The sequence below is a fragment of the Lichenostomus cassidix genome, unplaced genomic scaffold (genome assembly GCF_008360975.1).
Source record: "Lichenostomus cassidix isolate B80296 unplaced genomic scaffold, HeHo_3.0 unassigened_scaffold_chr26, whole genome shotgun sequence".
Lineage (NCBI taxonomy): Eukaryota > Metazoa > Chordata > Aves > Passeriformes > Meliphagidae > Lichenostomus > Lichenostomus cassidix.
The window spans coordinates 725,985-750,451 of NW_028147268.1; the positions used below are offsets into that span (position 1 = coordinate 725,985).

General features: G+C 49.7%; 1 protein-coding gene across 1 annotated transcript; it reads left to right on the forward strand.

Moving 5' to 3' along the window:
* The first annotated feature begins 215 nt into the window (after window positions 1-215).
* On the forward strand, window positions 216-23,738 carry LOC146423886 (complement receptor type 1-like). Its single transcript, XM_085044250.1, has 47 exons — window positions 216-557; window positions 658-843; window positions 1,623-1,719; window positions 2,429-2,511; window positions 2,621-2,812; window positions 3,246-3,428; window positions 3,524-3,712; window positions 3,848-3,947; window positions 4,282-4,358; window positions 4,964-4,987; window positions 5,290-5,321; window positions 7,397-7,799; window positions 8,411-8,590; window positions 9,145-9,327; window positions 9,465-9,644; window positions 9,719-9,901; window positions 10,410-10,592; window positions 10,730-10,909; window positions 10,984-11,166; window positions 11,433-11,651; window positions 11,934-12,125; window positions 12,364-12,463; window positions 12,706-12,791; window positions 12,955-13,149; window positions 13,474-13,653; window positions 13,748-13,939; window positions 14,099-14,198; window positions 14,366-14,451; window positions 14,977-15,171; window positions 15,381-15,563; window positions 15,905-16,084; window positions 16,743-16,925; window positions 17,058-17,249; window positions 17,636-17,827; window positions 18,062-18,244; window positions 18,459-18,650; window positions 18,897-18,996; window positions 19,511-19,596; window positions 20,266-20,445; window positions 20,666-20,713; window positions 20,934-21,116; window positions 21,375-21,557; window positions 21,770-21,949; window positions 22,329-22,367; window positions 22,512-22,587; window positions 22,843-22,927; window positions 23,643-23,738. The coding sequence occupies exons 1-47, from the start codon at window positions 506-508 to the stop codon at window positions 23,664-23,666; spliced, it is 6,924 nt and encodes a 2,307-aa protein (XP_084900376.1). The 5' UTR covers window positions 216-505; the 3' UTR covers window positions 23,667-23,738.
* The last annotated feature ends 729 nt before the right edge of the window (window positions 23,739-24,467 follow it).

Genomic DNA, 24,467 nt, shown 5'->3' on the forward strand with positions numbered 1-24,467 from the left:
AGGTCAGAATGACAAACGGGCACTGTTCCCTGGGCAGGCACTCCCACGTGTTTACAGCCCTTTTTACGGTAACTGACACACTTCCTGGCTTACTCACCCAGGTAAATTCCTTCCCTGGAACTGGGCGTGGCAGGAGGGGCCGGGAGAAGGACTCCTGACCCCAGTGCCAGCCGCCTCTGGTTGGCTGTTCCTCTCTTAAGAGGTGTTACTCCCTACCCGGAAAAACAGAAAGCGGCAGCGCCGTGGGAACTGCCGGAGTCGCTGCGGGGACGGCCGCGGGAGCCGGCGGAGGAGCTGCTGCGCCCTCTGACTATCCCAGGGACAGTGCCTGCAGTCCCGGGGGGGCTCAGCAGACCCAAAAACCCTGTGTTCCTTCAATAGCCGAAGAAAAAAATGCCTCTGTGCAGCAGCCGTGGGAGAATTGCGTAGCTTACCTGCCGCGGTCCAGTAAAGAGCCGCACTCTGCATCCTTCGGATCTGACTGGCCCCGGGAGCAACCCCGGCCATGGCCCTGCGCTGCCTCTGTGTGCTGCTGCTGGCGCTGCCCGGAGCTGTGGGTGAGCGGGGACACGGGGGGACAGGGGCTGCACGGGGATGGGGAAATTGGGATGGGGCAGTGGCTGCATGGCCCCGCCATCATCACCCTTCTGCCCGCAGGTGTGTGCTCGCAGCCGCCCCGGTTCACCTTTGCAGAGCCGGTCGATCCCCCCCAGCAGTCCTACCCCGAGGGGGCTGTGGTGAGCTACAAGTGCCGCCCGGGATACGTGAGGCACGGGGCTGACTCCCCCGAGGTCACCTGTCTCGCCAACTCCAGCTGGTCGGAGAAGTCTGCCTTCTGCATTGGTGGGTTCTGGGACTGGGGAGGGCACACCCCCGGCAGCACTGCAAATCCCTGCACGGCTCAGAATTATGTCCCTGGGAGCTGTTTGGAGCAGCTGAAAACAAGTGCCCTGCTGGGCGCCTGCGTGGGGTTGCGCTTTCCTTAGAAACGTTAATCACCGAGATGATCTCTGCCCTTCCTGCTTCTCTGTGTGGTGCTACAGCGTCAGTGCTGTGATGTATCCCCAGAAACCAGGGACAGTGTGGAGGAACCTGTTGGCTGTCTCTTGTCCTTGTGGTGATGCATTTGTGGGTCCCTCCCTCTCCCCATTCCCTTCTTGCTGCTTCCCTACAGACCAAGAGCTTATTCCTGAGCCCATGTGTTCTTTATCTGTTTCCTTTCTTGTGTAAGCACATAAACCCCAGCTTTTTTTAACTTGTCCTTAGCTTGATCTGTGCTGTTGGATGGGGAGAGCCTGGAGAACACTCCCTGTGTGCCCTGGGAAGGCTGAAGGGCAGAGATGCAAAAAACCCCAAGATTTATTGGTGCTGTGGATGTGACACCCTGGAGAGACTCTGGAGCTGAAGCTGATGCTCAGCTATTATTTTATGATCTTTTTTCCCAGTTTTTATTTCAGTTCTTCATAAGTTAACGTGGATCTTGTATCTCTCCTGCAAATGCTGCCATTTGCTCAGAGGGCACTCTAATAATGAGGTCAATTAGTCTGTAATGACACTGAAGAGTTGCTGCCATCTGCATTCTGATCCTATAAAACAAAGCTCACAAGCACATGTCCTTTCAGGAAAGTCGTGTGGGCAGCCGGAAATTGAGAATGGCAACTTTCACACCACGACTGACCTGCGCTTTGGGGCCACTGTGACCTTCAGCTGTCACACTGGGTAAGTCCCAACCTGGGCTCTGCTCAGTCGAGGCTGGGTGACAGCAGCCAGGTGACACTCAGAGGCTTTGAACAGCTGGGGCTGGTCCTTGGCACTCAGGTGTTCAGATCAGGGACCATGGGTGTTGGGCTGTTCCCCTGAATTGCTGTCCAACCAAATAATTTTCTCATCAAAGCTCACCTGTTCAGTGTGGACTTTGCAGGTGGTTTTTTATCTGCTTTGCAAATAATTGTGCTCATTTCCTGTGACTGCTTATTAGGAATTGAGAGATGTGTCTGGGGTGAGTCACGCTGCCTGTGTGGTAGTCAAGGGCTTGGGGAAAAAAGGGCTGTGGGAATGCGGGGAGCAGGGTGAGAGGGAAGGAGAGCCTTCAGGAACAGCAGTGACACCTGAATCTGCTCAAAAAAATAAGTTTTTGTTTGGATTTACTGCTGCACAGACCAGACAGAACAGACTCAGGGTGAGAGGATGTCCTGCTGGTGGTCCTGTGCATTTGTGTCCACCTACTTCAAATATTCATTTTCTTTCAATTTCATTATATATTACATTTCTTTAGGTATAGAGAAAATAATTTTTTATAGGAGAGGCAGCTGATTATGCCCCAGCGTTCAGCTCCTCCACAGAATACAATTAGAAACTCTTCAACTTTCTCAATCTCCCCAGGGTTTTTTCACTTTTCTCAAAGAGATTCCACTTTCCTTTCTCTCAGATATCGACTCATTGGGTCACCCTCTGCAGAGTGTACATTGAGAAATGGTGAAGTTTCTTGGAATTCTGTTCCGTCCTGTGAGAGTAAGCAGACCTTAACTGCTTTATGTACATTCCTTTCTCAAAGCCACACTTCCATTTCACATTTGATAGAAACATTCTTTCTTTTCTTTGCTGTTTCCTTCCCCTGCAGTTATTCTGTGCCCACCACCTCCTGCAATTGAGAATGGGCAGCTTCTCAGTGAGAATGAAGTGTTCACCTTCGGCATGACTGCAAGTTACAGATGTGACAAAGGTTTATCTCTTATTGGAGAGGCCACAGTTATCTGTACCACGGGTCCTGACTTCCAGGGAGTCTGGAGCGGTCCGGCCCCTGAATGCAAAGGTAAATAAATGTTAAATGTGCTTTACTGATTGGTGCCAAATAGGAGAAGGTGGATGTGACCCTGAAAGAATTCCCAGCAGTGGGCTGCCAGGTTATGCTCAGAGGCAGGACTTGGTTTGATGGATTCTTCAGCCCACAGAAAGCTCCTGCCCATGCCCTGGGATCCCTGCAAATGAGAAATGAAGTGCTCACAGTTTCTTAATGATGTCTCTCTGTTCCCTCACTCCACTGGGGACCTGCCTGTCTCACAGTGCTAGTTCTGATCCAGTAGGTGTCATCCTGCCCATGGCAGGGGGTTGGAACCAGAAGATCCGTAAGGTTCCTTCCAACCCAAATTATTCTGGATTGTCTTAGCAAGCTTCTCATGTCACAGCTCTGGTGTCACCGCAGGGCTTTGTCTTGTAATAAATATTTTTATTATCCTCACTTGCAGAGGTCAAATGTAAAACTCCACAAGTGCCAAATGGGAGAAGGTTATCTGGCTTTGGCACGGAGCACACGTATGGAGATAAAGTGACTTTTGAGTGCAATCCTGGCTATTCCATGAAAGGGAGCAGTGACATTATGTGTGATGCAAACAGCAACTGGACCCCACCTCCTCCAACCTGTGCTCAAAGTGAGTACAGACACATTTATTTCCATGCTCCAAAGCTGCAGTTCACTGTTTATCCAGACTTTTGGGTAACCAGCCCTGTGTCTGTCTCCCTTTAGTCCGCTGTGGTCATCCCCCACAATTCCCTTTTGCCACCCCGACAACGGCTGTGGATGACACCTCTGAATTAGGGACTGAGGTGAGGTATCGCTGCAACCCAGGCTATAAGGAAGCACCTGGGAAGTCCTCTGTTATCACCTGTCAGAGTGATGAGACCTGGTCTGCTGCAGACCCAGAATTCTGTGTCCGTGAGTATCTCCTCTTCATCTTGCCTTGCCTGACAGTGGGAGGGATCTGGACAGGCTTGGGATGTTCTTCTGAAATTTGGGTCATGTCCATCTCCAGGCTCAAAGTAATTCCCGTGTTGCTTTCTTTTCCTCTAGGCCAGCAGTGCTCTCCTCCCAAAGTTGAGCATGGGAAAGTGGTTGGAGATGTCAAGGATTTCCCATATGAAACAGTTGTGTCATTCACCTGTGATGCTCCGTGAGTGGATCACTGCTCAGTAGGGACCAGCTTGGGGGTCAGGGGACTGGGATCACCAGCAGCACCATCCCTCCTGGGTTTCCCAGTGCAAGGGTCCAGTGAACCCCTGTATTTCATCTTCAGTGTGGCACCAGTGTGTGCTGGGTGATGCAGTGAACTGCCCCAGCCTGCCTCCCATCAGTGCCCTTATTTAATGGCTGTGCTGTTGCCAGATGCCATTTGATTGTGGGACAATTCTGGTTAATCCCTTGCCTGTGTGCAGTGGTCGGGAGTGCAGGGAAAAACTCTCCTGGGCTGTCTTCTGTGAAGTACTAAAGTTGTTCTCTTTCCTCAGGTATAAATTGAAGAAGTCTTCTGCGACATGTGTGGTAGCAGGAGATGGAGTCGATTGGGATCCAGCACCTCCTTACTGTAAGAGGGAAAAACCCTGCACAGAGTCATTAAATAGCAGCTGGGAATGCTCTGGTGGAGCTGCCTTGCTGGTGGGCTTGGCCTGCTCCTACTTGGACTTCTTAATCAATCAGCTTAAAAATCGGGATTTCAATCCTAACTCGCTCTGTGAAGCTTCAGCTGCAAAATTCTTGTAGAATTCAGGAATTATACTGACAAAATGAAAGGAGCAAGGGAAGAGCAGAAATTAGGGGGAAAAACCTTTCACAAGAGGAAAGTGTTCTGTCTGCGATACCAGCGAGAGATAATCAGATGTTAAAACTGTTCACTCAGTTTGGTATAGTGCTGAAATTGGGTGTTACAAAATCAATGTATGGTGAAACATTTCTTCTGCCCTGACTGGGCACCTCAGTGACTTACTCCATGGGGTGAGATCCTGCAATAAATCCATCTGGGTTCTAACAGATGAACACCTGTGGGGCTGGGCTGTGCAGGAGTCCTGTTCTGTATGTTGCTGATTGTTTTCCACGTGCATTGGCTCCAGTTTGAGACCCTGCACGTTGTGTAGTTCAGGAATTGCTGTGCTGGATGGGTGCAGCTTCATGTTTGTCTCACTTCCTTTCCAGGTGGAGCGAACACGATCATTGTTGGTGAGTACAATGTATATGCAGGGCCAGGAGGGGAACTTGACCTTGTGGGGCCTTCCAGCTCAACATACCCTGAGATTCTGGGTTCCTGAGCCCTTTACCCAGCTCCTGTCTGCCTTTGTTATTGTGTCCTGGGTGTTCTGCTTGAATTAGGCTTGAAAGCTACAGTCTGTGCTCATATTGGTACTGTTGGTGCTTTAAATCAGGCTGTGAAAGGGAAGGGGGAGCTAAAAGGGACCAGGGAGCAAAAAGACAGCTGATTTAACTGTGTTTAAAGACTGAAACTCCTTATTTGTATCTTGTAGGAATCTTCCCCCTCCTCCTGGCACTGCTGGTTATGAACATCTAACTTCGGGAATGGGTGCAGTGAGAAGTACCTGGAGACACCTTGGACTTGATCCCAGAGCTCTGCTTTTCCCTCCTGTCAAAGTGGCCTTGGAGCAGCAACCACCAGCCCTTGTCTGGAAAACCCTTGCACTGTAGTGTGGGACACAGAGGGACTGGAGCAGCCTGGGAAGCTCCCAGCCCCCTGTTTGGAATGCTGCTCAGAAATAAAGGGCAGTTATCCCTGTGGGAAGTCACAAAGATGCCAAAGACCTTCATGCTGCAATTGAGGAAGCTCCAGAAATTCTTGTGCTGTGGGGTATCCCCATGGGTTGGGTTCTCCAGCACCACTAAGGTCATGCTGGGCCTGGGCCTGGTCAGCATTTGGGTGTCTCTGAAGTGTCCTGAGGTGGAAAGTGCAGCCCCTGATGAGAGGATGAGGAGGGATTGTCTTGCTGAGAGTAATCTGTGCTTTCATGGTTTGATACAAAGAGGAGGTGTGAGTCTGGTATTTTCTGTGACTACTGACAACATTGACCAACCACACACACCTCAAGGCTGGGAAGGACCTCCAAGGTGCAGCCTTGGACCAAACACCACCTTGTCCAGCAGGATTTTGGGCGCTTGCTCTGCTCACGGCAGGGCTGGGAGGCAACTCTTGCTCTGATCTGAAGTAGGTGCAAATGGACAGCAAGCCAAATCCCTGAGGAACTCCTCCGTGGGGACCAGGACACCAACCCCACAACTTCTGGGCATTTTGTTTTCATCCTGGCTGACCTGACCCAGTTATTGTTGTGCTGAGGGTGTGAAGATGGAGAGAGGTGAGGGAGGAACCATGTGGGCAGAAATGCCCTGGATTTGTGTGCTGATGGCAAGGCCACACTGAGGCCTTGGTGTCTTTTCCTGGTTTTAACTCATCCTGGCTAAAGGATCTCTGAATAAGCTAAAGAGGTGTCATCCCATAAAATGGAGTTATGATTGGAAGGTTTCTTGTTTAGAAGGGAAACAGCACTGTGTCAGAATTTTGACTGCTTAAGCCTGAGACACTCAGACTTTTAGCTGCTGATAAAGCAGATTGTTGAGGTTTGGGGTTTTGTGTCCTGCAGAGGTAAATCACCAATCCGTGAGCTTCTCATGATGTGCACTTGGGAACAGGAAGCATCCAAAATGTGTCTACTACAGCCCTTTTGTTTCTCCCTTCTCCCCAGTGCGTTCCTGCTAACAGGAACATGCCTTTACTAAGAAGGAAACCCCCAAATAACCATTTCCATCCACATGTCACTCTTGTTGCAAAGAGACCCAAAAGTTCTCCCTTCCCAGAAAGTGCTGTCCTGTTCAGCTGTCACAGGGGCACTGCAGATTCTGGTTTTTTTCAGCTTTGCAGAACAAGCACTTGTCCATTGCTGGTTATTTTTATTTCTCTTACCATAAGCCATGTGAGTCACTAAATGGACAAAATACAGCCTAAAGCCTCCTAGCTTTGAGTTGTGTTTGGTTTTATTTTAATCCCAGCACATTCAGTCCTACTGTATAGTCCAAAAGGGTTTTCTTTTTTCAAATGGTTTTAACATGTGATTTGGGGATCAGCTTTGTATGATTTCCCCACAACTCAATGAAAGGAACTGTGAACACTGTGACAAAGTTTTACAGGTGTGGTAGCCAAAATTTACCATTGGACAGGGTGTATTTATTGTGTTTGTAATGGAATTGTACCTAATTTTACTTTATAATCTGAGTGCAAACAACCAAGTGCAATTCGGAAGTGTGAATGTTTGGTTTTGTAAACACTGGAAGCTCTCTGTCAATAAAAGGGATAAAAGGACTTGAGCAGTTCACGTCTCGCTGCTTGTTTTAGGCTCAGAAAGTGTCATCTCAGCGAGGTGGAGAACTGGAGCTGCAGGGGCTGCTCCAGCACAAAGTCCTGTCTGAGGGTTTTGTTCTTCCAGCAGCGAGGGATAAGCACTCGAGCAGGCAGGGTCAGGGCAGGAGCATTTGGATCCACAAATGGTCCTTTTTTCGTGGGAGGAGGAAATGCTCTGCCTTGCCCATCCCACAGCTGGGCAGGTGAGCTGTGCTGTGTCCCTTTAGGTGCCACCACGACCTGGGGATCAGGGACAGAGCCTGGGCCACTTCCCCCAGGGGAGGACACTCTGCCCCATGGGCAGAATTCAGCTCCAGTCTTTCTGCCTGCACCCAGCCCTTTGCTCTCTTTCCACACCCTCCCCTGCCCAAACCAGCAGCACAAGCAGCAGTGTGAGGCACCTGCAGCCTCCCCGGGGTGCTGGGAAGCCCCCAGGTTCCTGTCCCACAGTCCTGGGAAGTCCCCCAGCAGTGTCTCCTTCCTCCCACGGGGGCTGTGGGGGGAACTGGGCTGTCCATATCTGGCCCGTGCTCCAGGAGCTGCCAGCTGTGCCAGGGATGGTGTCCACCTTCACCCTCTGCCTGCTGGGCAGCTCCACTCTGCTCCTCACTGTCACACCCGAGGCTCAAGGTAAGGCAGACCAGCAGCTCTGCTCCTCTGGGGCCTTCCTCCCTCATCTTCCTTGTCACTGCTCCTCTCCTTTTTGATCCCTGGGCTTTTCCCTGGGGAGGAAAATAGGAGCCCTGTGCTGGTCCCAGGTGGACCTTGGCATCAGAGACTGCGAGCTCCTCTGCTGCTGAGGGACCCTTGGGGACAGCACTGGAACCACACAGAGTGGCCAGGGAATGGCACCCCCAGCCCATTCCAGGCACCCTCTGGCACAGGCTCCTGGCAGCCCAGATCCCTGCAGTGCTGTTGGGTCAGTCCTGGACCACCCTGCCAGCATTTTCCTGGGTTGAACGGACCCATAGGGTGGGCTTCAGAGCCTGCAGAAAGCACAGGAAAGGCACTTGACCTTGCTGGGTGATTGCCATGAGATCCTGGACACCCAGTTTTTGCCAGCTGAGGCAGCAGTGAGGTCCCCCAGGAGCACAAGGAGGATTCTGCAGCCCCAGGGAGTCCCACACCACCTGCAGCTTCCACAGGATCCCACTGCTCACCCATCCCATGGACACCCCATCCCTTGGGAGCACCCCCTGGGAGCAGTGTGGGCAAACATTTCCTTTCTCTCCCTTTGCCAGCTGCCCAGTGCCCAACCCCACGTGTCCAGCATGGGAGAGTGTCCTCCAGTCGCTATTTGTACAGGACAGGGGACACCGTGACCTTCACCTGCAACCCGGGCTACACCCTGCAGGGCTCCCGCAGCAGCACCTGTGGAGCTGACTCCAGGTGGAAGCCTCCTCTGCCAGAGTGCAAAAAGGGTGAGTGTGAGCAGGGATGGCCGCGGGGAAAGCTCCCTCTTGTGTCCTCTCTAATTCAGTGGCAAAGCAAAGCTGGGATGGACCTGTCCTGGCTGCTCTTCAAGGAAAGTGCTGCCAACTTGGCTGGCAGTGAGACAGGAACATGCTGGGGTGGGGCAAGGGGGTGGCAGTGCCCCATTTGGGGCTCTGAGAGGCATGAGAGAAGTCAGTTGTGTGGGATGGCAGAATCTGAATCCCAGGGGGGTTTCTGTCACTCTGCTCCTGGGCAGATCCTGGAATGGGAAGTAATCACAACTTCTCACTGCTCTTTCTGCTCCCATGTCTGTGTGGATCCCTGCCAAATCCTGTGCTGTGCCTGTTGTCCTGTCGGGACTGTCCTTACTGCCAGTAATTTCTTCCAGGTGCAGCTGCACCTTTAGCGAGCTAAAGCTTTGGTCCAGCAAACAGAACAGAGAGCAGAATTCAGGGTATCACCCTGACATTGCCCAAGCTGTCCTACCAGCACAAAAACCAGCAAACAGCTGATCCATAGGACAATTTCTTTCCTTCTCCAGAGGTGACATGTCCTCGGCCACCAAACATCGCCAATGGATTGCACAGTGGACAGTCCTCACACAAGTTTTCCATCGGAGTGACCGTGTCCTACAGCTGCAGGGAGGGCTATGAGCTGCTTGGCAATGTGTCCATCACCTGCACGGACAGAGGCGTGTGGAGCAGGTCCCTGCCCCGCTGTGAAGGTGTGTGGGGTGGCAGGAAGGGTGCTGGGTGTCCTGTAGGATCAGAGCTTATGGCAGTAAGGAGAGGGGAGAGGTCTGTGTGTGTAGGGTGTCGTCCAGGAAGGGAAGTGCAAAGGATGCTGTCACTGTTCCCACAGCAATCGGCTGTAGCACCCCTGAGGTGCAGAATGGGAAGATCTACAACCTGCAGAGCACCTACAAGGCTGGAGAGACTCTCCACTTCGACTGTAATGCTGGTTATGCAGCAGAGGACAGCGCCGAGGCTCGGTGCCAGCCTGGGGGCACCTGGGACCCACCGGTGCTCATCTGCCAGAGAGGTGAGTGTGGTGCTGCTGCTTCCCCAGGCTGCTGCTCTCTCACTGAGTTTACATTTCCCATTTCTCTCTCACAGTCCGACCATGCCCGATGCCTCCGGAGGTGCCTAATGGGAATCACAATGGCCAGGGCAAAGCAGGTTTCACCATGGGAATGTCTGTAAGGTACACCTGCAATCCTGGCTATTACCTGGTTGGAAAAGCTTCTGTGTTCTGCAGAGCATCAGGGAACTGGAGCCAGCCCCACCCTCGCTGTGAAGGTGAGTCTGTGCTCTGACCCTTCAGAGGTCAAACGCACAGTGTGGCTTTGAGCACAGGGGACACCCTCACCATTGCCACTGTGACCTTCAGTGAGGGACTAAATCCCATTTTAATGAAATATATGGGTTTATAATATGTAAAGAATAAGCTAAGATCCATCAATCCAGAGCCAGGACCATCCTTGCTGTGTACTGGTCACAGCGTCACTCCAGCACCTCCATGGGGAGCTGGATGGTGACAGTGTTGGGACTAGGCATGGGCATGGGGTGGGACAGAGCTTTTAGGGGGAGACCAGCTTGGTTTATATGAAGCATTTCAAGACTCTTTGTCCAGAAAAATCAGAGGAGAGGCAGGACAGCCAAAGGCTGCTGTCAGGATGGAGCCAGCAGTACCTGGGGGTCGAGGCTTCTGCCCTCCCCATGTCTGACATGCAGGAGGTTTGGGCTGAGCTGGCTCTCCGAAATCACCTCTCCCAAACTCTCACGAGCTTTTCCCCTCCCTCTTTAGAGGTGACATGTCCTCGGCCACCAAACATCGCCAATGGATTGCACAGTGGACAGTCCTCACACAAGTTTTCCATCGGAGTGACCGTGTCCTACAGCTGCAGGGAGGGCTATGAGCTGCTTGGGAATGTGTCCATCACCTGCACGGAGAGCGGCGTGTGGAGCAGGTCCCTGCCCCGCTGTGAAGGTGTGTGGGGTGGCAGGAAGGGTGCTGGGTGTCCTGTAGGATCAGAGCTTATGGCAGTAAGGAGAGGGGAGAGGTCTGTGTGTGTAGGGTGTGGTCCAGGAAGGGAAATGCAAAGGATGCTGTCACTGTTCCCACAGCAATCGGCTGTAGCACCCCTGAGGTGCAGAACGGGAAGGTCTACAACCTGCAGAGCACCTTCAAGGCTGGAGAGACTCTTCGCTTTTTCTGTAATGCTGGTTATGCAGCAGAGGACAGGGCCGAGGCTCGGTGCCAGCCTGGGGGCACCTGGGACCCACCGGTGCTCATCTGCCAGAGAGGTGAGTGTGGTGCTGCTGCTTCCCCAGGCTGCTGCTCTCTCACTGAGTTTACATTTCCCATTTCTCTCTCACAGTCCGACCGTGCCCGATGCCTCCGGAGGTGCCTAATGGGAATCACAATGGCCACGGCAAAGCGTTTTTTACTGCTGGAATGTCTGTAAGGTACACCTGCAATCCTGGCTATTACCTGGTTGGAAAAACTGCTGTGTTCTGCAGAGCATCAGGGAACTGGAGCCAGCCCCACCCTCGCTGTGAAGGTGAGTCTGTGCTCTGTCCCTTCAGGGAACAAGCTCTTGGTGTGGCTTTTAACACAGGGATACTCTCACCAATGCAATCAGATCCTCCAAGAGGGTCAATCCCATGGAAAGTGTTGCATGGCATGAATTAATGTGAAGCCCTTCTACAGTGAAGGGGCTGGGGAAGTTTGTGTGGCCATCATGATGACTTTGTTGCTGCAACATTAACAGCCTGTGGTTTTTTGTTTTCCTTTGTTCCACTTCCTGCTTCACACCCTCATTTCCAGTGACTGTCTGCATCAATCCAGCCATACCCAATGCAAGGATAGTTGGTGGTCATGGGCTTCTCTCTGCACCTGGGCAAACGGTGACATTTCAGTGCCACGATGGCTACAGCCTGCAGGGCAGTGCCAGGGTGTCCTGCCAGGAGGATGGCAGCTGGCAGCCTGCTCTTCCTGTCTGTGACAGACCACAGCCTCACCAGAAATCCTTAACGAGATCCCCAGGTAAATCATGACAGAACTGCCTCAGGTACACTGCTATTTTATGTCCTTAACTCTGCTTAAAAAATGTTGTTAAACCTGGTGAGTAGAAGATCTAAGTCTACCCTGGGAATAAGAACCTAATTCTCTGCAATCCTTTGGGAAAATGTGTTTGTTTATTAATGGCTGTATTAATCAAAATAAACATTTTTGCTAGGCAAACCAAACCCCAACAGTGCTCTGCATGTGCTTGCCCCTGACATCCATGTCCTGCCTGCTTCTCATGTCTCTTTTCTCTCTCAATAGGTGCTTGTCATGAGCCCACAAGGTTACCCTTTGCTGAGCTAAATGAGGAGCATAGAAATGCCATTGATTATTCTGTTGGGAAGACTGTGCAGTACACTTGCCACCCTGGATATGCTAAAGTCCCAGGAATGTCACCTACTATTACATGCCTTGAGAGCGGAGTGTGGTCAGAAGCACTAGAGTTCTGTAAAAGTGAATAGCTCCTTGATTTGGTGTCTGTTGCAGAAGGAATAGGTCCTAGGTTCTGTCCACGCTGCCAAAACCTTGATGTTATTCTGAATATGTGACTAGTAAAGCCATGTAACTCTTTGCAATTGGAAACCTGTGTCGGGGGTAACTGGGAATGTGGGTGGTGACTGGAGGAGGAATTGTATTTGTTGTACCATTGTGTAGAGAGACAGGAGCCTAAAACAGTGTTTTTCTCCCTCAGGGAAACAGTGCAGTCATCCTAACGAGCCTACGAATGGGAAGATTATTTCCATCACAGATCTCCTGATTGGGTCTACAGTGGTCTACAGCTGTGAGGAAGGGTAAGTCCTGGCTTAGAAGTGGATTAGGTAAATGTTCCCTTTTTTTCCCTCCTGTTCCTTCACTCCCAGTAAATGGCTCTGTAGCTATAGAGCACGTAAGGTGCTCTCTGTTGTGTCTATATGTACAAATCCTGTGAAATGGAGGGAGGAACTTCCCCTCCAGGGCTGATCCCACATCCCAGGTGTTGGGGAGGAGGCAGCTGCAATGGCTTGGGACGAATGACCAATCCTTTTGACACCAGGTACAGGTTAATTGGACAATCCAGCAGACGCTGTGAGCTCTCTGGAGGACGTGTTGCATGGAGTGGTGACGTTCCCGTCTGTCAGCGTAAGTAGCTCACAGCTCTGGGTCTTTGCATGGATCTGGGAAATATTTCCCAGCAGAGATAGCCACATCATTCCAATCAAAGCTTTCACGGGCAATTTCTCTGCTCTGTGGGCAGGAAATTATCAGGCTTGGAATTGAGCAGCCTTGTTCTGCACCTCTGCAGGTATCCCTTGTGAGCCACCTCCGGACATTCCCAACGGGAAGCACACGGGAAGGCTGCTGACTGAATTCCTCTATGGCACATCTGTGACATACACCTGCAACCCTGGCTTCCCGCTGCACGGGGAGCCCTCCATCCACTGCACCAGCTGGGATGGCAAGAACGGCGTGTGGAGCGAGCCCCTGCCGGCCTGTGGAGGTGGGGCTGGCTGGGGCTGATGGTGTCCCACCCTCCTGCCGCTGCTGCTTCGTGCTGGGGAAGATTGGGAAACTCCAGACAGCTGGAATTCTTGCTCCAGGATTTTCAAGGGCTGACATGCAGGCAGAGTGGGGGAGGCAGGAGGGTCACCCTGCTGCCCCAGTATCCCCTCTCCTTTCCCCTTGGAGATGTTTGATATTGCTGGGTGCAGGCACAACATAATGTATAGGAAAATTATTTTCAGGCCTGTGTCTTTAAATTGCAGCCCATGGTGGCTTCTCAGCTGCACAGCTCTGCCTGAGCACCTGCACCTCTTTTTTTCAGTGGCGAGTTGTCCCATCCCACAGATCCAGAATGGGAGGATTGTGGGTCTCAGGTCTGCCTACGCACACAAGGACACCGTGACCTTTGAGTGTGACCCAGGCTATGCCCTGCGTGGCCACAGAGAGGTCCAGTGCCAACCAAGCAACGCCTGGGAGCCACCTGTGCCAGTGTGCGAGCAGGGCAAGTATCCCAACAGGGTGTCAACCTTCCCCTGCTCTCTGAAACCCACATTTTCTTGGCTCTTTAACAGCTGGGTTGGTTCTCTCTCCTGCAGCTGGCTGCAGAGCCCCTGCCAGGCTGGTGTTTGCTGAGCTGAAGGAGCCCTACAGGAACCAGACACTGTTTGCTGAGGGGAGCAGGGTGGAATTTGTGTGCCGGCCTGGCTACACCCAGCTCCTGGGGATGTCACCAGCCATCACCTGCCTCAGGAACCAGACATGGTCTGCAGCCCTGGAGTTCTGTAAAAGTATGTTCTACAAGTACTGAAAAACCTGAAGTGTCAGGCTTGGCTGTTTTCCCTGTTTTCCCAGCTCTGTGGGTTTCTCTGCCTGCTCTCTGGGGTGACATCCCTGGCTAGGATGTAAGCAACAGCTGAGGGCTAACAGAGGCTGCCATTCCCTTCCAGGGATGCAGTGTCCTAACCCAGGGAACCCAGTGAATGGCAGAGCTGTTGTTCTGACAGACCTCCTCTTCGAGTCCAAAATTAATTACACTTGTGACAAAGGGTGAGTCTTGCCCCAGTTGAATTCAGCTGCCAGGTGAGAGCTAAGTGGATTTTCAGCTTTGCACAACCCACCTCCCAAGTCAGAACTCTTGGCTGCCACTTGCAAGGATTGTAATGAAACCTCAAGTCTCTCACTGTTAAATTAATTAATCCTTCTGTGTGGTCCAGGTACAAGTTGGTTGGAGGCTCCCAGAGAACTTGTGAGATCTCTGGCACACATGTCTCGTGGAGTGGAGATCCTCCTGCCTGCCAGCGTAAGTAGGCCAAGACAACAGGCCCTTGGAGATGGTTTGCAAGATAAAGTGGAACTTCTTTCAAGCCAAAGGTTTTATTGCAAAGGATTTCTCAAGCCACTGAATGTGTAAAATCTTTATTTTCCCTTTTCATTTTGTTGTGGATGCTTCTGAAAATGTTTTGCAAGGTCTTTTATTTATTCTGGTCCAAATTGGGAAAAAACATTAGTATGTTAAACTCCCTGTTCGTGGGTAAGTATTTTTCACTGGGTGTGTGTGGGAATGGTGTGGCCAGTCCCTCTCTCTGTGTCACCAACGGTTATGGAAAGGGAGGTAAGAATTGTCCCAGACATGGGCAGCAAGGAAGTGACTCACAGGAGGGCACAAGTTTTCCTTCCAACATGTGATTTTTTTCCATGCAAAGTTTGTTCCTGGATAATATGGGTCATTGTCTCACTGCTGAGGTGGTTTTGTCACCATTCCTGGGCAGTGTGAGTGTCCTGCAGCCCCTGGGCAGCGCTGAAAGCCCCCTGGTACTGCCCACAGGTATCCTCTGTGATCCACCCCCAGCCATCCCCCACGGGACACACAGCGGCAGCTCCAGGGACACCTTCTCCTACGGGGATGTGGTCACCTACACCTGTGACTCGGGGCACTCCCTGGCTGGAAATGCCTCCCTGTCCTGCGGCTCTGCAGATGGGCAGCACGGCACTTGGAGCGGGGCAGCGCCGCGGTGCCAAGGTACAGCTCTGCTGTGTCCCCTCCAGAGAGCTCTGCTGGGCACTGGCAGAAGGGACAACCCCGTCTGTGGTGGGGCCGGTGGGGGGATAGCTCATTCATTCACAGGAGTTAATGGAGGTGTCTCCCTCCTTTGCTTTTAGAAGGTTGGATTTTTGCTGTTTTCCTTGCCCTGTCCCCATTTCTCACCTGCCTTTCCTTGCCCCTGGCAGAGGTGAGGTGTCCTTCCCCACCGAGCATCGCCAACGGGCAGCACAATGCCAGCCCCGGGGCCAGGCTCAGCCCAGGCTCGGCAGTGCTGTACACCTGCAAAGAGGGATATTCCCTGGTCGGGAACGCCTCCATCCGCTGCACTGCCAGGGGAACCTGGAGCCGGCCCCAGCCCCGCTGTGAAGGTTTGTGTTGGCTAGCTCTGCCCGGCCCCAGGCTCTTTCTTCTTTCTTGGCTCTTGCTTTGATCACTGCAGACCAAATCTCCAGCAAAAGGCACAGATCAAAGGTGCCACAGGCAGGAGGAGCTCCAACTGCCTCTGGGGATTTCCCTTTCTGTTCCTACAACTCTGAGGAACAGCTGAATAATGATGTTTTGTGTAAGAATAAGAGTCAAGAATGTTGACATGCCCCTGACAGTGGTGACAAGGTTCAGCAGCAGGTTCTGTCCCTGCTCTGTGTCCCTCCACACCCAGGATGGGTTTTACATCCCCAGCTCTTCACATCCTTGTGCTTTTCCCTTCCAGCAATTGGTTGCACCAGGCCAGAGATTGAGAATGGAAAAGTGTCTGGGTTGGAGACCACCTACAGACTGGAGGCCATCCTTGTCTTTGAATGCAATTTGGGTTATGCCTTGAAGGGCTCTCAACAGTCTCAGTGCCAGTTTGGGGGCAAGTGGGACCCTCCTGTCCCCACCTGTGAGAAGTGTAAGTTCAAATGAGGGGCAGGGTGGTGGCTGATTTCTTTTGAACCACTGTGTGGAGGTGAAGGGGCTGCTCTCAAGCACTGGAAAGGAAAAACATGCACATATCTGTTCTCCCATCCTCAGAATCCCCATTCAAAACCTGGAATGTTTGAATGGCTGCCCAGGGAAGTGTGGGCATCATCTGGAATGGTCCCTGGAGGGATTTAAAATACATGTGGACGTGGCGCTTGGGGCCAGGGGTTAGTGGTTAGTGGACTTTTCCAGCCTAAATGATTCCTTGATTCAGACACTTGTTTTGTGTAGGGCTTTCAGCTCAGTAAATGAATCCACAAAATCCAATGAGCCAGGCTGGTTGGATTACCTGTCTGATATCACTCACAACCACAGAAGCAAGCTGTTAGGGCCACAGATGATATTTGGAAACTAATCACTGCAGTTGCCTAAACAGTGATAAATTGACCTTTTTTTTAATGTCAATAAGCTTGAAAAACACAAAGCATGGAAGGTAAGTGAGGGTAGAATGGAAATATCATTCACTTATAGCCCTTGTTGCTGTTGGGCAAAAATGGGAGAGAACAAAGGTAAAAGGCTGCCTTATCCTACAGGGGTGTTTGTGCTGCCAGCTCTTGACTAGTTAGGACTTTTTCCCCTCCTTGTAGTGCCGCCGTGTCCTTCCCCTCCAAAGATCAGAAATGGCCAGCATGACAGCAAGGGTGTGACAGAGTTCATCCCTGGAATGTCAGTGAAGTACCACTGTGACCCAGGCTATGCCCTCACTGGGAAAACCACAGTTTCCTGTTTGCCATCAGGATCCTGGAGCATCCCTTACCCGCTCTGTGAAGGTGAGCTGGGAATGCTGTTACCCACAGTGAAAAGGGGCCTCCCCCCTGAACTGTGCCCTCCAAAACCACATGGGCACCCCTCAGCTCTGGCAGCTCCTTCCCAGCCCGACCTCTGCTGCTTTTCCCTCCCAGCGATCATCTGCAGCAGCCCCAGCATCAGGGACGGCGAGGTGGCTGAGGGCCGGAGGGATGTGTATCACCCTGGGGACAATGTCACCTTCCAGTGCCACCCAGGCTTTGTGCTGAGGGGCAGCCATGGGGCCAAGTGCCAGCCTGATGGCCGCTGGGTGCCTGCAGTCCCCACCTGCCAGTCACGAGAACCAGGTGAGCCAGGCTTTGCTGGGGTACAAGTTCTCCACCTCTGGGTAAAACCTGCAGGATTGCGTTGTGTGGGGAGAGAGAGGCTTGGGTGTTCTATACATTGAAATTAAAGATTTACATACTCTATGGCCCAAAGTCGTGTGAGGGCACCACACTGGCCAAATTACTTTTTGGGTCATTATAATTTTGGGTTTTTTTTGTTTAAGCATATAAATTAGGTGCCTGTGCCCATACATGCTGAGTGTTCATTTATGTAGATAAATGTCAGAACACGTAGAAGATACATTAATAACTTGGGGTTTAACAGTGCCTATCAGTGCACCTGTTTCTCTTTAACTGCATTTCACAGGCAGGAACATATTTCTCATGGTTGTTTTGTTTCTTGGCAGTGGGCTGTGGCACACCAACACCATTGTTATTTGCTGAGCTGAGTGAGGAGTATAAAAATCAGACAGAGTTTCCTGTTGGGATGTCTGTGAACTACACTTGTCGGCCTGGATATGTGGAACAGCCACAGATATCACCAACTATTACATGTCTAGAAAATCAAACCTGGTCTGAAGCCCAGGAGTTTTGCAAATGTAAGTTTTGCAGATGCTTCTAATTTGTTTAAATTGTTGTGTGATGAAGCCTTGTAATCTCTCCTTTACCACTCCCTCTGATCCTGTTTCTATGATGCTGAGTTAAAGAAGCTTAAAATCAGCTCATCTCAACCCCCCTTGTCTTCTTCAGGCTGAACAACCCCAACTTCCCCAGCCTGTTCCCCCATTGTGTCCTTGCCCTCTTCTCAGTTTTGTTTTGTTCTCTCTCTTCAGTGCTGCAGTGCCCTTCACCTCCAAACATTGACAAAGGAAAGCCCAACATCCAGGACCTGGAAGTTTTCCCCACCGGGATGGTTGTGAACTACAGCTGTGACCCTGGTTACAGCCTCCTGGGAGAAGCATCCATCTTCTGCACTGACTCTGGCAACTGGAGCCTCCCTCTCCCTCAGTGTGCAGGTACACTGTGGTTCTGAGCTGCAAGTTGTGGATAGTCTGGGAGTTTCTGCCTGTAGGACTCATCCTCACCCTTCCCAAAATTTTGAATCCTTCACCTTTCCCCTTTTTTACCCTCTTTGCACGTAAATTTTTATCTGTACATACTCAAAATGCATTTCGTAACAACTTTTGTAGTTGACATCCCTGTTTCTCCGAATGTTTTCTTCCCTGATAGGTGGCTGTGGTGCACCTCCAAACCTCGGCTTTGCTGAGCTAACCAAGGAATCCAAAAATCAGCTGGAATTTGCTGTTGGGGACACTGTGCGCTACAGCTGCCGGCCAGGATACTCGAGACGCCCAGGAGTGTCCCAAACTCTGACTTGCCTCCAAAACAACACGTGGTCTGAAGCCCTAGAGTTCTGCAAAAGTGAATAGCTCCATCAGTTTGGTGTTGCTTGTTGGAAATTGTCTGTTTTGTGGGTTTCTTAGAGCAATTATTGAAAAAAAAGATTTGTACATGGCTTTACTAGTCACATGGTCTGGGCCGCTTTGGGCCTTTTAGAAATCCCATCTTTATTGGTGTCAGAATGTGGACAGAGCCTTAGAATACCTGCTCATAGTGTATTACACAACTGAAAGAGAGGAGTTTAAACCCAGCCTTGTTCTTTCCCAGGGAAGCAATGTAAAACCCCAGAAAGCCCCAAGAATGGCAGAGTTGTTGTTCTGACAGATCTCCTTTTTGGGTCAACTGTGAACCACTCGTGTGATGAAGGGTGAGTCCCACGCTGCCTCTGCTGCCTCTGTGTCTGGGTTTGGTGTTGGGTAAAGGATCAGAGCCCAGTCCTCTGCACTGCCATTCTCTTACAGCAGGCCAGAACTCGAATTTTGGTTCCAATTTCACTGTGGTTGCCTACTCCAGGAAGGGAGAAGGGTTTCATTTTTCTCCTCCTGTTCTCAAGAGATTAATTTGCAAACCTCAGTTTCAGTTTGCCTTCTCAGATGGCCATGAGAGTGGGAGCAAGCCTGTGCTGCAAGAAGGCTCCAGCCCTTTGGAAGTCACTTGGCTCCTGGTTTAGCACCTGACCCAAAAAACCCAGAGTTTTTGGGATCAGTGTTGCTCTTCTTGGATGTAGGAAGAAGGAATTTGGTGTCCTTCATTCCTATGTGTCAAACCAGCAGAAGGACCAGCTGGAATCAGGAGGCTGCAGAGGGAAACCTCTGGGGAGAGTGCAAAATCCAAACTGAAGGACTTGGGAGGAGCTGATGTTTCTCTCTCTGTACCTCCAGGTACAGACTGGTTGGACAGTCCCACAGGAGGTGTGAGGTTTTGGGACGAGCTGTTGCATGGACTGGTCTGCCTCCCATCTGTCAGAGTAAGTAGGTCACCACTAGACCCAGGCCAGATCTGGCAAATTAAGTCCTTAAAATTAAAAAGTATTTCCTTTAAATAAATAGAATTAGAGAAATAAGACTATTAAAAGCATCATATTCCTCTGGGATAATTTTTTTAAAGCTTGCATATTTGGTTTCTTTTAAAAATCTTCCAGATGTAAGCTTTTGATCTGTCACAGCAATGCAGACTGAAGAGTTGTGAGATGCCTGCAGGGACTTGTCCCTTTTGTATCACAAAGATAACTAAGAAATCAAGCAATAAATGTGTTTTGCAGTAGAAGAGCAGGATATTGAGTAAGATTAAAGTGGAATCTTCCAAATCCTATACTGTTATCCAAATCACAAGGGTGTTTTGCAGGGGTTGATCATTGCAATTAGTCTTTCCTTCACATGGAATTGCTTTGGAAGGCATAAGGTTGGGATAGTAAAGCATTCATCAGAGTGACAGTAATGACCGGTTTCCACCCCATCTCACATATTTATTAAAATATATTCACACTATAAATGAACTAAAATCCCTCTGTTCTTGAAATTATTCCTTTCTGAGTCTCTAAGTGAAACTCCTTGGAGCACACTGAGAATGGACTTCAAGGCTGTGTTAACTACAGCACACATGGCTTTGTATCCCTAAAGATGAATTTCTCTTGCAGGGGTGGTGTGCCCAGTCCCACAGATCCGGAATGGCAGGGTGACTGTCCCTAAGCACCGCTACACCTACAGGGACTCTGTCACCTTCAGGTGTCACAGAGGCTTCACCCTGCGAGGCAACTCCACATCCCAGTGCCGAGGTGACAGAAAGTGGCACCCACCTGTACCTGTGTGTGAGCAGGGTAAGGATCAGCACTTGGGCTTGTCAGGATTGCAAATTCCTTCTGCTTTCTCTGATTTTCCTGCCCACCCACCAAAGCCAAAGCTGGCTTTGTTTTTCCCCTTTGCTCCAAGTATTGAATTTTTTGCTGCAAATGTAATAGCAGGATGATGGGAAATGAAGGTAAATTTGTGCATTTTATTTGTTCAACCACATTTCTAAACTCTTAATGCTGCATCTAGATGGAGTGGCAGAACGTTATCACCATCCTGATACCAGAACAAAGCCAGGTAGGTCTCTTATCTGAAGAGGAAAAATTTTATTTACTAATCACTAACTCCTTCTCCCAACCTGTCCTGCTTTTTTGAGGCAACTTCACAGAGGGTTGGGCAGGGCTGGCTCTGTGTGTTGGAGTCAGTGCTGTGGGACACTGTTCAGCCTTCAGCTGCTCAAAAGTTTTCCCTCTTGCCTCTCTGAGCTCTGTTTTGATCTGCACATCTCTGTTTTCAGTGCTGCACTGCTCCAAGCCTGCAGATATCACCCACGGGTCTTTCCATGGCCCAGCAAAAGCAGTTTTTACTCCCGGAACATCTGTAAACTACATCTGTGAGCCTGGCTTCTCTCTCCTGGGGACAGCATCCATTTATTGCACACCATCTGGAGCCTGGAGCCATCCTCCTCCCGTCTGTCAAGGTGTGTTTGGGCCGTAGAGAGCTAAGAACAAAGAACATTTAACAAGTCTTGCCTTAGGGGAAGGTCTGTAGAAGGTCTAAATCTGTGTACAGAATGTGTGATAAGAACAAGCTCAAATTCATAGCCTTTCCAAAGCCTGGTGGAGTTGCAGGGGGCTGGGTTGTTTAGTACAGGGGAAGAAATTCAAAGGGAACAGTCCAGGCTGCAAAGGGACAGTGCCTAAGCCACTCTGGTGTTTGTCTCTCCCTGACTTTCCAGTTGTGAAGTGTCTGCAGCCTCCAAACATCACCAACGGGAGGCTCAAAAGCAACACCTCTGACCCTTTTCCCTATGGAGCTGCTGTATCCTACAGCTGCAATCCTGGTTATTCCCTTGTTGGGAATGCTTTCATCAACTGCACAGCGTCAGGAAGCTGGAGCCAGCCCCTCCCTCAGTGCAAAGGTGGGTCTGGAATCCCAAAACTCAGAGACTTGGGACTCAAGACACTTCCCCACTTCTGCAGCCAGAAACAAAGGAACTACCCTGTGGAATAAGAATTAATTCCTGGCTGCATTCAGAAGGAATTCAAGAGCAATGTCCCAAATAACCCACAGCTGTGTTTCTCATATTTTGTGTTCCCTCTAAATGTCCCCTTTTTACTGCTTCCATTACAGAGATCAGATGTGAATTCCCGGATGTCCAAGGTGTTAAAAAAGCCATTAAAGGAAATACTTATCGCTCTGGGACTAACATCACTCTTGAATGTGATGATGGTTACATGCTGGAAGGCATCAGTCACACTCAGTGCCAAGAGGATTTCAGCTGGGACCCTCCTGTGCCAGCCTGCAAACTGAGTGAGTGGAATGGGAACGAAGCACAGATCAAACAGAAACACATAAATGCATTTTAAATATGCAAATTTCATTCTGTATTTTAAAAAGTATGTCAGGGTGTGGTTTTAAGAAATCTGGTGGTGTAGGTCTTAGCAGTGAGACACTGGCACAGAGAAACTGTGGCTGCCCCTGGATCCATGGAAGTGTCCAAGGCCAGGTTGGACAGGGCTTGGAGCAACCTGGGATAGTGGAAGGTGGAACAGGATGGCAATTAAGCTCCTTTCAACCCAAACTATTCCATGATTATAAAAGGTTTATTGGTAAAGTGATTAAGGGGAGTTGAGGACGCTGTATTTTGGTTGTAAATTGCTGATTTTTCTTTTTTTTCCATTCTCTCCAGAGTCCCCCAAGTCCCCCAAGTCTGGGTCAGTAGGCCTAGGTAAGCAGCTTACAAACATTTTGCATTTGGGGCCAGTGGCCTCAGCAGCACAGCCTCCTCTGCTTACTTGGCAGATGCACCTTGTTGTGCATTTTGTGTGCTTTACAAAGCACAGTGAGAATAACCCAGGCTCTTCTCCCTCAGGAATCATGGCTGCAGGAGTTCTGCTGCTCCTGGGGGCAGGCGTTGTCTGGAAAATCATTTCCAAGCAGAAGCAAGGGTAAGGCAGCTTCTGGCTGTTTGCTCATGTGCTTTGTCGCCAAATCCCAATATTAAACACTTGATACACTTGAAATATTTGCCTCAGTGTGCCTGGGCTTTGTAAATTTGTACCTTCAGCTAGGGTGTGCAAATGATACAACCCAAAATCCATGGTATGGTTGTGTTGTTTTATTTCAAGCCTCTCTTCCCTAAAGGAAACCAACCTGAGTGTTCTTTTACAAAGCAATTCATTGTTTTCATCTTTTTCACCTAGCTATTATCGTACATATGAAAACTATAATTCCAGAACGCCCCTGAACCCAGCAACTGAACAGAAAGGCTCATGTCTTCCAAATGAGGTATGGATTTACATTCCTTAATATAAAAAATTACTTTTAGCTGCAATAATTATATTGTCATTTGTTTATATTGCTGACTGCATTGTCTCCTTGAATGACTATTTTCATAATATAATAATTCAAGCAGAAACCTCTTTCCCCTTCATCTTCTGGCAGAATGTTTTCTTCTGCTGAATAAAAGATGTTTCAAATATATCGGGGTTTTAAAACATCCTATTTTCTTTCTGACACCACCCTCAATGCGTGTCTTTCCTTTTCCATAATCTGGATTGATGGTGAGCACAGGTCAGGCTTCCACACCAGTCCTTGCTTCTGAGATAAAATTGTCTATAATTTGTATGAATTATGGGAGAACTTGGCCTCTGAAAAACTGCGTTAGCAGTAATGGAGTCTGAAGAGGACACTGACCTTGGTTTCTGGGTTTTTTATTACTTTCACATTTCCTACAATGTTATTTTTACTTAGAGGTGGATCTACTTTCTATGCAGCCAACAGTCAATTTTCACTGTTAGCAGCGCTTTGAGTTTAATGAGCTTTGACTACAAAGTGGGAAGTGTAAACAATAGCTCTTTTCAATTGTTTTGGTTGATTTCTTTGAAACAAAGCATTTCCCAGAAATTCCCTCCTCGCTCTGTGGGTGGTGATGGAATCTCTACACATCAGTGTGAAAACAGGAAAACTCTAACCTAACATCAGGCTATTAATTTTTTCCTAGGCTGGGCATCCGTGCTGCTGCTGAGCAGGCATTGGGCTCCTTCCCTGCAGGAGGAAGTGCTGCTCACGTTGAGACTGGAATTCTGGGGGAAGAAAAGGACATTTTGCTGTAAATCTTTAATGTACTTCTGCTCCCATTAGTTACTGGAAGGCTCTAATGAGGCTCAGACTGCATATGGTGCAGATGCTGCCTCGGAGGGAATTCTGTGCACTGCTCCTGATGAAGAATACTTCCTTTATACCCAAAAATCTGGATAAGCCCAAGCTTTAGTAGGGAGAAACAATGTGTAATGCACTGACCATAAAACAAATCTACGTCTTTATTTCCTTCCAGCAATGCTTATGTGCAATGTTTCTTTACGAATGCTTAATCTAATAAAAAAGCTAATGATAACAATTCTGTGTCATCTTTTAGGTCTGCCTAGAACTCCAAGTATTTTCTGTTGGTTATTAAAAATTTTTTGTGGCTGTTTTACTTTAATGCTGCTCCGCAACACACGGGATTTAACTCTGAGGTGAGCAGCCTTGGACAGGGCTGTCCATCCTGAACTGGCTGTTATTTTAATTAATCCTTCTTGTTGTTCAAAGCATGGCAGCTGAACACACTTGGAAGTTTTTCGTCTTCCCTCAAGCTGCCCAGGAAAGAACTCCATCTCCTCACACCCAGGGCTGTAATGCACTGAGAGTGCTGCAAAATTTGGATGATGTCACGATTGCTTTAAATCAGGGCGTTCTTTGGTGGAAGATCTTTGTGTAGTTTCAATCCTGTTCCATAAAAAAGGATAACTAATGAGCGGAACAGGCAAGCGCATCCCTTAGCCAAGGA

Coding starts and splice junctions, on each gene's coding strand:
- LOC146423886 (XM_085044250.1), top strand. CDS start 506: ATGGCCCTGCGCTGCCTCTGTGTGCTGCTGCTGGCGCTGCCCGGAGCT. Junction 13,150..13,473: donor GCCCCTGCCGGCCTGTGGAG/GTGGGGCTGGCT, acceptor TCTTTTTTTCAG/TGGCGAGTTGTCCCATCCCA. Junction 17,250..17,635: donor CTGCCAGTCACGAGAACCAG/GTGAGCCAGGCT, acceptor GTTTCTTGGCAG/TGGGCTGTGGCACACCAACA.